This window comes from Rhagoletis pomonella, unplaced genomic scaffold (genome assembly GCF_013731165.1).
Source record: "Rhagoletis pomonella isolate Grant_MI unplaced genomic scaffold, Rhpom_1.0 Rhpom_scaffold_00012, whole genome shotgun sequence".
In the NCBI taxonomy this organism is placed as follows: Eukaryota; Metazoa; Arthropoda; class Insecta; order Diptera; family Tephritidae; genus Rhagoletis; species Rhagoletis pomonella.
In genome coordinates, this window is record NW_023458566.1 from 17,329,131 (window position 1) to 17,344,082 (window position 14,952).

A 14,952-nucleotide genomic window follows, 5' to 3' on the forward strand; every position below is an offset into this window, starting at 1 on the left:
CTCGATAGACGGTAAGACAGTGCAATGGAAACCCTTTTCCCATCAACTCATTCTTCTTCTCTTTGGCGTGACTGCGATTCGATCGTGTGAGATCTTATACAACAAGACTTAGGAGTGCGAGTATGTGTGTGTGTGTGTGTTAGTTTCATTGCTCGAAAGGACATCGCTGGAGTTTATGTATATTTCCCTTGATTGTTGGCAGTTGTTTATGTAGTTGATTGGACTCACTGCGATCGGACTTAATTTATGCGTTGAGAAATTTTGTTTGATTGTCTTGTCTGTGTTTCGTGTCTAGTCCGAACCGGTTTGACCGGTCCAGCTTGAGCTGGTGACCATCTTTTAGGGAGTATTGTAGATCTTATGTGGCTGAGAAGAGCTCGTTGCTTCTGGTGATCGGGTGGTGAACGGTTCATTTGACATACGAGTATCTGAATAAATACATATGTACGCGTGTATATGCGGTAGTTTTGTTTGCATCGACTTGCCGCGTACGAACCTATGAATACGTATTTTGTCATTCATACGTGGTGTGAGAAATTCTATTCTGACCTTCGCATTTTTATTTATTTTGTATTTCTTTGATTACAATAGCTGGCTTAATGGGCTCGCGTAATGGACTTAATGCTCAAGTAGCAATTAAGTGCCGTTTTGGTGGTGGATAAAAATGATGTGAACTCACAAGCTCCTACCACGGCATTCGTGGGCCTCATCTAAAAAAAAAGGTGGTCTATTGTTTTTACAGCTTTTGCAAGGTTCATTATAGGCAATACTCAGACTTCAAGAGTGGGTGGCAACCGGATAATGCCCAGCGGTTGGAGATATTCCTTAAAGGTTGTGATTTCTTTTAACTATAGGGAAGCATGGCACCATGCGCCACCTATAACCCGATTTCTGAAGATTGTGGATACAGATTTCACTCTGAATAGTTCCGATTGAGATTCACCGACTATGATCGAGATTAAATGAATAGCAGCCTCATTTCCAAGAATGTTGCGATGACTGCTAACAGAATTCTAAAGAGTTCTGCCTTCCTTACTGATCGGAAATACGTATGCCTGGAAAGCATTCGCAAAGTCAAACAATAGACTTATCTTCTTACTCTTAGGGAAGCTGTCAACTCTGCGTTCCATTTCGGAGCCATCGGTGTACAAATGATGTATTCAGGCGAAGATATCTAATTACCTATTCCAGTCGTATCTCCATAGGAGAAGGACCCCGAAGGGTCTGCCTATTTCTATTCAATTCTATTTCTGCTCCTGTATAGACGCTGTCCCTTAGCATATTTCTCTGATTCCTACAGCAGACACTGCAGCGGTACATCTCGTCTAACATTGAACGCATCCGAAGAGCAAGTTTCCTTTGACCTGTCTGAGGCTGTCCCCCCGACCAGGGAACCATAATATAAGATCGAACGATCCACTGTTGCAAACGCACAAAAGAAAACAAACCACATATCCATACATGTGTATTTGTATTTGTAATATTTATTTCGATTAAAAACTCTACATATATGCACTTACATAAGTCTAATCTACACTTCGTACAATTGTATAATGTTGGAGCAAAAGGATGATTTAAATACATAACCTAAGATGAAAAATGAAAATATGCCTTACTACCGAACCGAACCCAACCTGTAGCGGTCGCACGTATGTATGTAGGTATGTATATGGTTCGCTCTTTCTGATATATTCGGTAGACTAGTGGACTACCAAAATCGACTTCATATTTTATTCTTTTCAACTGCGCGAAACAGTTTTGGTCTCTCAGTGCTTGCCACCTACTGTTGTTGGTACTGCTGTGGCTGATGGTACTGCTGGGGCTGGTGATATTGCTGCGAAGGTTTCAGCGCATAGTCTTGGGATTTGTGAGTTTGGCGCACCAACTGTTGAGGCGCTGGCGTTGGTATTTTCACAACAATGTCGGTGGGTTCTCGAATTACTTCGGCTTTGAAGCCCTCCTTCGGGTCGGCGGTGTACTTTACGGTGCGTATGAAACCATCAGAGTCAACCACCGAGTAGCTGCCTTTGATCACCGAACCGTCGCGGACCTCCTTGCGATTCTGATAGTTGGTGAACTCGTCGTCCTTAACATCAAAGCCAAATTGGTAGGAAGAGTTTTGCTACAAATACATAAGTCAAAAAAAAAAGTGTTCCATCAGTTATTGAAATTCAGAAATTCATCATAAATTGTAAATATTTAAGTAGCAAATCAAATCGCTAACAGGGTACATATTAATTTCTAGTAAATGGATCAAATGCGTATCGGCCAGTGTCGGCCCCTTCGTACTGCGCGCATGCGCATGGGTGTTATTAATATAAAAGTTTGTATTTGCAATTGTTGTGCGTGCGTGTATTGCCTTAAAGTGCGCCAGACCAGACTGTAGTTGGGAAATCTGCGCGAACCCACCCAGCATTTGGTTGCGTCATTAGACGCAATGCGTGTGCGCTTGCTTCCCCAGCTATTACATTTGCGTGCATATGTGGGCTAAATAGATAGCGGCTGCATTCACCGAAACCGCCTCAACGGGCTGAGCGAGCGGCTCTGGCCCACCGGCAGGCTGAGTGGCTGGCATGCTGGCTGATCCCCGCCCCCCCTCTTCGCCTGACCGGCCGCTTATTTGCCTGGGTGATGTGGATACTCGTTCGTACGCACAGTGGGTACAGGTCGATGCCGCATGGTTGTATATATGTATGCGTGTGTGTGTTGTAGACAGTTGTGTGGCCGTCGGCGCGTATTATTTCAACAGAGCTGCACTGATGTTTTTTTTGTACATTTGTATGCACGTTCACAAGTGAAAGTGTTGTAACGGTAACAAAATCGAGATGCGGTGCGCATAGAGTTAGCAGGCAGGCAATACCACTTTGTGTATATGTATATACATACATATGTAGGTATAAAACTTTAAGAAACACAATTCGTGCTACTTATGCAAGTAGATTAAATTTTACTAGCCGAACACAGACGCTGCCATGGCTGCATACCAAACATCTGCTCAGAGGCGCATGCGCATGCGGTTCGATGCCGGCGGCATTTTATTTCTACAATCATAGTCAAATCGTACAAATACAAAACATTTTTATGAATGCAGCAACAAGTAAGTTATCTATCTGTATGCCTTTTGGAATGTGGATGAGCTCGATTGTTTCGATCTCCTTGAATTGGCATTGAGCATATAATTGCGATAATATACATACATACACACATTTACAATATAGTATATGTGCAAAAAATTGGCCATAAATCTTGACTCAAGTTGCAAACTCAAGATGCTACGAGTACAACGACGCACACCCACAATCTTTGATTGCAACAAAGAATGCTACGGCAAAAAAGCGCCGGCCTCAGGCCGCTCGCAGTGAATTACGTACAACAAACAAAAGCTATAAATAAACTATGAAAGGTCAAATTGCTGCAGAATGGAACACAGCACAGCACTGAATGCACCGCCAACGCATACACACACACACACACACAAACACAGCCACAAACAACAGACAACGACGTAAAGATCTGCCCCACTGCGTTAACTGATACAATGTTTGATTGGACCAAAAGTGGGTTAAGGTAGTTTCTATGCCGTCCTCGTCTTCCACACCGCCACACCGCCACCCTACTCCCTGCAGCACACAGAGCGAATGCCCACTGCGGTCGACAACAGTGGCTGCATACTTAACTGTCTTGGGTTGGGTAGGAGAATGGCTTGAATTGGCAACAAAATAAAAATTAAAAACCAAACAGCAAATCCAATCGACAGACAAAAACCTGGTCGACTTACTACAACTATACATAGGAATTGAAAGGAACGGAACTTTAAAAAGAGCTGAACGACGAAGTAATTTAGAATGTAAACTGTCAGAGTGTGCGTAATGATGTTGTCAAGCGAGTTTCGTTTTTTCAGCCCAAAAATAATTGCAACGAAAGCAAAGGCACACACAAAGCTCCTACGAATAGTTATGTACATATACATATCTGTAAGGTGACCAGATTTATGTGGCCAAAAATCGAGACATTTCTAAAGCATCGAATCCGAATGCTTTTAGAATAAAAAGACATAACACCATTTAATACAGTTTTATTTAAAACAAAACAAAGAGAAAAACTTGAAAAATTATCACAAAAATGTATACACATAAGATATACGATGGCGAGAATGTAAATATGGAAAAGACATTCTAGCAAGTTTTGGATATTTTTCTTTGTTTAAAAAATTTTTATTATTTATTTATGAAAATATAACTTACTATCTAAAAAACGAATAACTTAAATTTTTAAAATTTGTGAAATAAGTTTTTTATTAAAAACGGCCTCAAGCTCAATAAAAAAATTCTTGAATATAATTTGTAGAACATTTATAAAATATCGACAAATTTCAACAAATGTTGATCAAAATTTTTAATGTTTTGTAGCCCATTAAATTTTATGTAATAAAGTGCAAGTTTGAAGTAGCTTGGACTTGCCGCTCTCCTCCCTATTTATATTTTCGCCACTGTTTTGACAGCTTATAGTTTTCATATCCATGATTTTTTTGAGGGAAATAGTATCTATTATTTTTTATAATTTCACTAAATTCAAGTTAGAATCATTTCATTCAAAAAAAAAAAAAACAAATAATTATAAAAACCTTAAAAAAATCGAGCCAAGAATGATAGACTGTAATATAGCGAGAGTACCAGTTTGACAGATCAAAACAAAACTAAAGATCATAGAAAATAAGGATGCTGGCAATATTTATGGCTCCCTTATATTCTATGTCCTTTGTAATAACGAAAGTGCTACGACGTTTGTACGAAAAATTGTTTTTGGGCCAGAGTACAAGGAGACTCTTATTAAATTAATAAAGAAAACACTGAAAATCGGGACTTAATCGGTATAGATATAAAAAATATTCAGCTGGACAATTTTCTCAAATCGGTACTGCCCCGCCAAAACTGGTACGAATGGTCACCGTATGTATCTTTCATGTCATGTATGTGTGTATTTATGTACTTTACAGTGGCGAGTAAACGTAGGCTAATTGTAATTTAGCTATGTAGGCGACGTTGTCGCGATAATAATCCGCATCAGTCAAGGCACGAAATGTCTCTAAGCCTAATTGCTAAGACGAAAATGGAAATGCTGCACTAAGTTTTTAAGCACAATATCGAAACGTTTTTAGAATCAAAGTCGAAGTGTATCCGATTTATATTTATATATGTATATCTTAATCATGTCAATTCTGTATTCTATAAATGCTTAGCTCTGTCTAATAAATACCTACTGGGTATAATTAGAAGGCAATTAAAAAATTATCTCAGTCAATATAAACAAATTATCGACGCCATAATTTAATATTCTTTTGGTGTTTAGTTTAACTGAGTATACATATTAAGGAAATTTATAATTTGTATTTGCTTCGTGCAGTGTCGCTTCATCAGTATTAGATGTATTCTCTGAGTCTTGCAAAGCCCTTGCACGGTGCATGGATTGCCCGGTTTGCAAAGCGGTCCCACACGAAAACCGGTTTTTACCGTGCAAGGGCTTTGCAAGACTCAAAGAATACCCCTATTGTATTACTTATAAACCTCCTCTAAGATAGCGATGCTTTGCGCTGTCTGGCAGCATCTTCTAATTTAATTTTTTCAAATTGAGTATTACATCGTTAGGTTCTGCACTGAGAAAAAAGCTTACTTACGTCAACTAAATGTGTTTCTCTCGGATCATGATTTGGTTACAGTTACCAAATCATGTGTTGAGAAAAATATATTTAGCTGACTTTATCCTGAGTTTCGTCATCGGTAGGTTCCAAATTAGCACCAATAGTCTATTGTTCAACTGCAGCATGACACGCTTGCCACAATGGCTCATACATAGGTACACACATTGACCTTGACTTTGGACCAGATTCAGATGGGTGAAACCGAGTCGTGGCTGAGAACGCTATGATAAAAAATTGCAAAACGTTCCACATGCATTGGATGGAATGTCCAGGGCTGAGGCAAGCCACACGATTTGTCTATCCTGCAGAGAGGACCTCAAAACTCTCACTGGGTACTACATGGGACACTGCGCCCTTCTAAGTATATCGTCGCTACCATGTCAAACTATTGAATTTGCAAAAATGCTTTTTTCCATACCTTGCGCATGCGTTTAGAATGTTGCGTAGGTTGGGAAATTGTCAAATTTCTAGTCCTCTTAGAAGCAGAGGATACTGGCTTTAACAAACTTTTTCCTAGTGACTACAATATTTTTTAAAACAGTTTTTTTTTTGCAATCTTGAAAATACCCATTTTCACATTCCATAGTTTGATATGGTAGCGCCGATATCACCTCGGTAAAACTAATCTTTCAGAAACAAACGTCTGTAGCTTTTGCGAGCTGGGCAAAGAAACGCCAGAACACATTCCTTGCGAATGTGCCGCCCTCGCAACGCGCTGATTTGCTCATTTAGATGGTGCTATACTTAATCCATATGAGATTTGGAAAACAGCAATAACAAAACAGGTATCCAAGCAGAGAGTTACAAATATCTTCTTCTTCTTGATTTGACGAATTCAATAAAGCACGCCAGTCGTTCCTCTTCTGTGCCAACTGACGGCAATTGAAAATGCCAAGCGGGTTCCAAGTTGAATACTTTAACAGTTGCAACGTTTGTGTATATCTGACTGGCATGACCACGCCAGTTTTATACAGTTGTATGTGGACGCTAAACAGCTCATCGTTCTACTATAACTACTACAAGGGCTACATGTGTTCTACCTTCTCGGGATTAGATAAGGAAGCAAAGCGAATGGGTCTGGTGGTGATCGAGGACAAAACGAAGTATCTCCTGTCATCGCATAAACAGTCAGAGCATACTCGTCTTGGCATCCATGTATGTATGTATGAGCTGTAAGCGATATAGTCATAAGGCTAGTTTCTCCAACTCAACTTAACTTATTTAAGCCAATTTTATAGACTTAGTCAAGAAAAAGCTGTGTAAAAGGTAGGCTAACTTTTGCCTTAAGACCAAAAAATTACTAAACTAAGTTAAGTTGAGTTGGAGAAACCAGCCCATAGTGTAGCGAATTAAAATTCAGCGACTCTGCTGTCGTTCGAACGCACAGAAACGCTCCAGATGTGAAAGTATTCAACGCGGATCGCATTGCTGATAACAGAGGAAGAAGAAGGCCTCATCTGCGTGGTAAAGACAGGGTGGAGAAGGACTTGGCTTCACTTGGCTTTTCCAATTTACGTCAGTTGGCAATAAGAAGAAGTAGAAGAAAACTTTATTCTGAGTGGTGCACAACCATTTGCTTGGCAACAATCTTCAACGAATGGATGGTCTTTCATCAAGCTAATACGAGCTTTCACACATCTAGTAAAATAAATTATTTTTTAAGCATTTAAAATAACTACATAAATAGTTATCTGATGGACAGTCCTGATTACGCATTTTTACCTACGCCATTTGTTACTTTATTAGATATTCTAAAGACTTTTTAGTGACCCTCTTATATGAGCAAATCTCACGAGTGGTCTTTTTTAGTGTCACGCCGAAGCATTCTTTTTGCATACATATATGTATGTATTTCAATCAATAGAGTTCCAGAAACTAGTACTATAAAAAATAAATCAAGTATTTAAACAATTTTTGCCTTAAAACGTTTATATTTAGGCGGAAATGTATCGAAATTGCTAGTTTTTTTTTATTGTCGCTCGAAAAAATCATAATTGCTTTTTTTTTAATAACTTTGGGAAGTTTCCAAATAGAATGTTCATATTAGAGGCCATAGAGGTTGACATCAAATACAACAAATCTGTGAAGTTTCAAGAGTGTGCCACCAAATCAAAAAAAAAAATGCAGCATGCAGAATATCTGCCGCAGCTAATTTTTAATAATAATAATAATGGCGGCCGCTGCGGTGTAGTAGTGGTTAGCAGTGCGCGCTACCACTCCGTAGGGCCTGTATTCAAGCACGGTTTAACCCAACATCAAAAAGACAGAAAAAAAAATGTTTGTAATAGCGGTCGTTCCTCGGCAGCAATGGCAAACCTCCAAGTAAACTTCTGCCCTGGAAAACAGCTTCACATAAAAATACAATCTCCGTTCGGAGTCGGCGTAAAACTGTAGGTCTTTCCCATCTCGGCCAAACCATTCCATTTGTACAATTTTTATGGGCACACTCGAAATTCTTTCTAAAACTTGCATGTAAATGAAAAAAGTGCATTAGGAATACTGTGTAAAAATCTTCCACACAAATAGTTAATAGCTTTTAAATTATATCACTTTTAAGTTAAGGCATGCAGGTAAACGTGGTAGCTGACTGCGTGGTGCTACGGGGCATATACGTAACATACACAAATACTAAATGTAATTTTTACCTTCTTTAGTAAGTACATATATCGTTTTTAAGTTTTCATTCAAATACAATTTCGCAATGGAATCTTGTTCTTTAGGCAAAACGGAAGATAATGCATTGTCTAAGGTAAGTGAGCCGCCATTTTCGACCAAAAAACACGTTTAAGCGAAATATCGAATGGGTAATTAAAAACTATGCGCTAACTCTATTAGCTATCACTTTTTCTTGGCTATTATTATTACTATTTACATACATATGTACATACATACATACTTATATACACACAACATGCGCCATTGACTTTTTATTACCATTTTCTTGTTGATTCAGATCAAAAACCATCGCCTAACCTCATTGGCATCTTTACTAAACGCTTCCCGAAAGCTACATATATGAAATACGAAACTTTCGCTGTGTATCGATATACCGTTAACATTTATTTACCTATGGGATCCAAACGTTTTCCCTACATGCGATTATAGTTTCATACACACATGCATATATATGTACGTACATATACATATATATGTACATATGTATATAAATAAACATGGATCCCAACAAACACTGGAACAAAAATTGTCAAACGTTTGAGAAAATCGCATTTCTCAATTTGATTTTCAGCATTTGCTTATCATTTGAAACTAAACATTTTCTCAAATCTTTCTCAACCATTGTTTATCGATTTAAGAACGGTTCGACAAACATTTGTGAAAAAATTTCTTAGCATTCCGTTCCGTTCCATCTGTGTCAACATGGCACAGATGTCGAAGTCCATCGGTAGTCTGCTACATCAGTCGCAAAATGGCTCTTCGACCACGCGGTCGCTGTTATTCGCAATTTGTCTAATTTCAAAACAAACTATGCAACTAATTTTTTACATCAACCGTATTTTTCTTTGTTAAACTAATTGAATAAATAACTGATTAAATAAACTGTTAAACTGCATACATAAGAATTCCTTGCCTATAAAAACTGTACAAATATAATTGGCAACATTATACAAATAGTTCAATGAGAGTAACTGGATTTCATTTCGTTCCGCTCCTCTCACGTTTGAGAAAAAGTTGAAAATTCAACATTTCTCAATTTGAAAATAAAGGAACATTTCATATTAAAAACGCGCCTTTTAGTTTGAGAACGCTATCAACGGTTATTTTAGGCGCATTTGAGAATTAGCGTTAGAGATGTGAGAAAACGACTGATTCTCAAATTGAGATTTAACAAAAATGTTTATTGGGATGTATCGATAAGCACAGAAATATGTATGTATGTATGTATGCACATATGTTTGCATGGCAATGAAAGCAAAAGTGCCTGTACATACATACACACATACGTAAATACGTGCATATGTATGTATGTATGTATGCTTTGTGTTTGCAACAATTACCTATTTCCGCATTGGAAGCGTAATACGTACGTACAGTGTGTTGCACAAAACAATAAAAGCCACAAAACCAATTTGGTTGCAACTAGAGAAGGTGTTGCAAACGATTACAATTTCGCTGTATGTGTGTTAGCATTTTCCTTATTCAGCCATGCAGCCATGCAGCCATGCGTCTATGGTCTATGCAAGTTAAACGACTCGGTATCAGCTCAACAACTAGTTGCATGCCAACTTGAAGACTGGCAAAATGAGTTAATGACCTTAAGCGTTACGGTCTTAGCAGATGAACACGGCGGCCCCAATAGGCAGCACGGGCTGCAGGCAACCAGTCGGTAATCATAGGCACACACACACATTCATATGGACATACATGCGTGGCATCTTCATCTAATTGCCGCAATTAATGCAGCGAAGCATCTGTGCGTGTCCACTGCAAACAGCGGAGCAGCGACGCAGCAGAGAGTGATGTCTGATTTAAGGTGCCTATGTAACAGCCGCCACGGCAAAATAATTGTGAAGTGATTAATTTTTACAGTTGAGGAGTCAGTCGGCAACTTGTTTGGGCAATTGTGCACGACGGCCAATGGCCAATGCCGTACACATGCTAACATACCGAGAAGTAACTTATTCAACCGCAGCAAGGCGCGCATGCGTACACTCAGATGCTATTTACATTCAAATGGTTATTATGTCCAGTATCCGTCATTGTTGCATCACTCGGTTGATTTGGTGTACCGGTTATTCCAAGTTTGATACTGGCAGGACTGGCTCGAATCATTTCGTAGATATACATATATATATTTAGGAAAAATATGGAAGGTCCGTATGTCATTCGTAGACTAAATAGGATTCGACCCGCAACAAGTGAAATAGTACTATAATCTGCACTTAACGACCTAGCAAATGGAAGGCTAATCCCTCCGAAGCTGAACTAGTTCTCTTCATGAAGCCATGTACATACATATGTAGCTTTCGAACTCCATTACTCAAATTTCGCAAATCTTCAATTTACCAAATAGGCGAAGAACGATTGAAACGGAAGTGATCGGAATTTCATTACAAGTTGGCAACATTCGATCTCCACAGACGGTTTTGAAATGGACACTGAACAGCATCTGCTATCTTATCTCATGAACGGCTTTGGGAGAGGCCTATAGAACCGAGATTAGTTAGTTTACCGTATTCAAGGCTGAAATGTATGAAATTTACATAGCAGCGAACTTAGTATGGGACTAAAAATTTGATTCCGATTCCGCCCATGCCGAAATTCGATTTTTAAGTCCCGAACCCGCCCATCCCGACGTTTTTCAGAATTGTACCGCGGGTCCCGTGGATCCCGAAATCTATCTCTAAAGCAGGCTAAAAAACGGAAAAACAAATTGAAACGATCGGTTGAGATTTCAACGTGTGTGGCATGGTTTGCAAACTGATCGAAGGTTGACAAAAATGTTGATGTCTTTCAAATTAATTTTAAATAATAATGAAAGATCTGGTATCTTCCGATTATTATGTTTTGCTTAAAAAAAGTGCATATTTCAAAAATCGTTTTTAAGGAAGATTTTGTGAATTTTCGGGGGTTGCGGTTTTATCGCGATGGTCGGGAAAAGATTTTGGCCCCGTCCCGCCCGCCATATTTTTACAGATCTTCCCGATACCTCCCATCCCCGCCAATTTTAAATCAGTACCGTGGGTCTCGCGGGTCCCGCTATCCCCTTGCCCATCTCTAGTATGCATGACGATTCTTGACTCGGTAACGACTGAAGCCTCATAAGTATCCAGCTCGCAAGAAAAGCAAAAACTCCATCCAAAAAAACGTTTAAGAAATGGCCAAGAAATTTTCTTGTGTAAAATTACCTTAAAGCAGTTCTGAAGAAATTTGCTAAGCTTTCTACTACGGTTTTCTAAAGTTTATTGTGAAAAAAAGGAACAGAAATATACGCTCGTTCCATTATTTCGTGAGGAAAGAGTGCAACCACAGGCTGCGAAATACCAGATGTCGAAATTCCTGAGACACACAAACGAAATAATAGAAATGGTTTTTTTTTACCATTTCCTTCGCAGGTGGAAAACTATCGACGGCATTATCGATGGTTTGCCTTTTATTGCCACTATCGGTATGCTCTTTTTTAGTTTAGTGGAAATGGAGTCAAAGTGTATAGGGACAGGTCTGGAGGAAGGGTACGTGGAGAGTGTAATTACGGGTGATTTTAGAGGCAATTAATCGAATCAAAAGTTGGCTTCCGACCAATTTTGTTGAAAGCGATTAGTTGTAAGGCCGTTTAGCACAAGGCAATGGTTGCTTTCAACCATAAATTGCCTGTAAAATCGCCTATGTAAACACCGAATAAGCACGTAAGAGCTTCTCAAGTTGAAACAACAACAACATTAACAAAATGTACGCGAGGGCAGCACGATCAATTCCAATTGTACAGAAATTTTTCGATATTGCCATTGTTGTTGCTGAAAGGCACATGAATTTGGAATAATTTGGCTTTTCTTAACACGCAAATGAACGTCAGCATTTTTTTTTTTTTGGTGTGCATTAAACTACTTATTCACACGCTTAGCTTGGATGTTTAGCTAAACTTTTTCACTTTTTTGTTGGCATTTTTAGTTTCCCCGACAATAACTTACATCATCGTACTCCTCCTCCTCGGCTTGTTGTTGTGGTCGTTGTTGCTGCAATTTAGCCTTCTGTGGCTGGTACTGGGGCTGTACGTGGCGCGGTGGGCTAACAACCTGTGGCTGAGGACGGTATTGTTGTGGCTGGTATTGGACCTGAAATTGCATCAAATAAAATAAACAATTATCAAAAAAAAAAAAAATTGCACGTGAACGGTTTCTGTTTTTTTATTTTTTTTATTTTAGATTTTGCGCTGTAGCTTCTAGGAGGACTCACCTGTTGCGCTTGCGGCTGATGTTGGGCGTAATCGCGTACCGCTGGTGCCACATAACCACCGGTCTGGTGTTGCTGTTGTTGTTGTGCATTGATCTGTTCGCGTACGGTATCCTTGAGGCGGTATTGCCCGCCCGGCGACACATATTGCTGCGACTGCTCGGAATTTTGTTCATAAATGGGCGTAGCATCCGCGCCTTGTTGTTGTTGGTGTTGTTGCTGCTGCTGCTGCTGTAACTGTTGGTAGTATTGACGCAAGTACGCGGGATCCACGTTCTGTTGCTGGGCACTCACTATCACTACTAATATACTGCCTATGAGGCCCAATAGGGCTGTCAGGCGCATTGCGAAATTCATTTCACTCTATCGGATTATTTTCTATGTAGCTGATGAGTGTTTATTTCGATTTATTTCACAATATAATTTCACGTGAAACGCACCAAAAACTTCACTCACTGTGCACAGTTCACCCACAACGACGACGCCCCCAACGACAATATTTAGTCACACAGAAATCCAACAACTTCCAACAATTCTTTTCACTTCAGCCACGCTGCTGCGACTATCTGCGCCTATCCGTTTATCGTTCGTCCTAGTAGGTACCAAAAAAGTATCTGCAAGCCGCCTAGTGTCCAAAGCTTCTTTTATATGTGCGCCCAACCAACCAACAAGCCGCAACAACTTCGAGTCTTTTTTTTTTCTAAATATGCTGCTCGTTTTTTATTGCGGTTATTGCTGCTGCGCGCTGTCGACGAATATTTTTTTTTTGTTTTTTGTTTTTCTCTCTTAGCCAAGAAGTCTTCGTGCCAGCGGCGCGAGCAACCAAACGGCCCACGAAGAGGCCGCGTTAGCTTCGATTAGCTGCTTTCGGTCGGTGGGGTTTTCACTTTCGTTGGGAGAAGCCGCCGACGCAAACCCCAGCGTAAGTGACGTCATTGGTGCAAGTTAGCTTTGGCTCTCTCTTCTTTTGTGTGGCTCTTTGAGCTTAGCTTTTCCACAAAAGACGCACTCACGCTCCATTTTATGTAGGCTATACCCCAAGTACATATGTATGTATGTATGTATATATGTATGGGCAGTCCATTTGCTTCATTCATTACAAGCGCGTATGGAGCGGTTTTGTGTGAATGCTGTAATGGAATTCGGTTCAAACTGATTTTTTAACCGACTTCACAAAAAGGAGGAAGGTTATCAATTCGTCGGAATATATATACTTTTTTTTAATGTATGTTATCGCATAACTTTGGACCACGTTAACCGATTTCCATAATTCTTTTTTTAAAGGAAAGGTGTTACCTCACAGGTGGTCCCATTCTAATTTGGTTTAAATCCGATCCTTGGAGCATGAAGAGATTAGCGATAATCTTAAATATTTTTTATTAGAATTGAAGTCGGTTTTGTTTTTATCAGTTCGTCGGAATATTTTTTTTTTTTTTTATGTATGTTACCGCATAACTTTGGACCACGTCAACCGATTTCGATAATTCTTTTTGCATCGGAAAGTGGTCCCATACTAATCTGGATCCGATCAGTGGATCATGAGATATATATATATATTTTTTTTTTATGGGAGTTGAAGTCGGTTTTTTTTTGCTAAAAATTACTTGTTTGCTTAAAAATTACTTTTTTGTCGTTGCGCATGTAAGTACATAAGTATGTATGTATATGCGTATGTATACTCCTTCCACCAGCGCATTGGTGAGAGCGGTGCGCAAGCGCGCGACCGCCCGACCGCGAAAAGCGAATCGCGGGCAAAGCTGCTATACTTTAAGCACCTCATTGGTTTTGCTGTTGCTGCAGCTGCAACAGCCGCTGTCAAAGATTTACCGCTACGGCTTTTCATTTCCGAATTCATTATATCATTTTCAAATGATTACCTGTATTTTAATATTGTCGCTATTGTTTTTTGTTGGTGTTGGATGTTGGTTATTATTGTCTGATGGATACATACATTTGTATGGTGTAAACACTTGTGGTTTGAAACAACAACAACCAACAGCTGAATGTTTTACTTCTTACTTTTACAACTATGAACCCGTTTGGCTATTTTCTTGTACCCCAGTTTTCTTGTCAAACAGAGCGACGAGTTGAGTTTACGGCCGCAAATCAGCTGTTTTCCTTTCGATTTCATTTCCATTCAATTCACTTAAGCTAATGTTGCATACATGCATACATATTTTTTCGGGCACTACATGCACATACACACACACACATGCATGCATGAATACCCACCAAACAATTTTTGTTGCTGGCAATAAGAAATCGTGTCGCCCTCGAAAACAATTTTATTGCCAATCGCTCGAAAACGTCCGCCTAAGGCAACTCGGCTGAGCGAGTCACAAAAA

The 14,952-nt window shown here is 39.4% G+C and overlaps 2 protein-coding genes across 4 annotated transcripts in view; one reads left to right on the forward strand and one right to left on the reverse strand.

Moving 5' to 3' along the window:
• The window catches only part of LOC118747968, a 31,523-nt gene that overhangs the window by 4,144 nt on the left and 12,427 nt on the right, over positions 1-14,952 (forward strand). The window contains exon 4 of one of the 3 annotated variants that reach the window (XM_036482210.1): positions 8,652-8,805. The exons of the other annotated variants lie outside the window; for them this stretch is intronic. The gene's annotated coding sequence lies outside the window, so the exon portion shown is untranslated. Of the gene's footprint in view, positions 1-8,651; positions 8,806-14,952 lie in introns of those variants that run through there. 3 annotated transcript variants of the gene reach the window in all.
• On the reverse strand, positions 1,462-13,239 carry LOC118747969 (alpha-protein kinase 1). Its single transcript, XM_036482211.1, has 3 exons — positions 12,611-13,239; positions 12,346-12,489; positions 1,462-2,122 (listed from the first exon to the last, which is right to left on the reverse strand). Exons 1-3 carry the CDS (start codon positions 12,962-12,964, stop codon positions 1,781-1,783), a joined length of 840 nt encoding a protein of 279 aa, XP_036338104.1. The 5' UTR covers positions 12,965-13,239; the 3' UTR covers positions 1,462-1,780.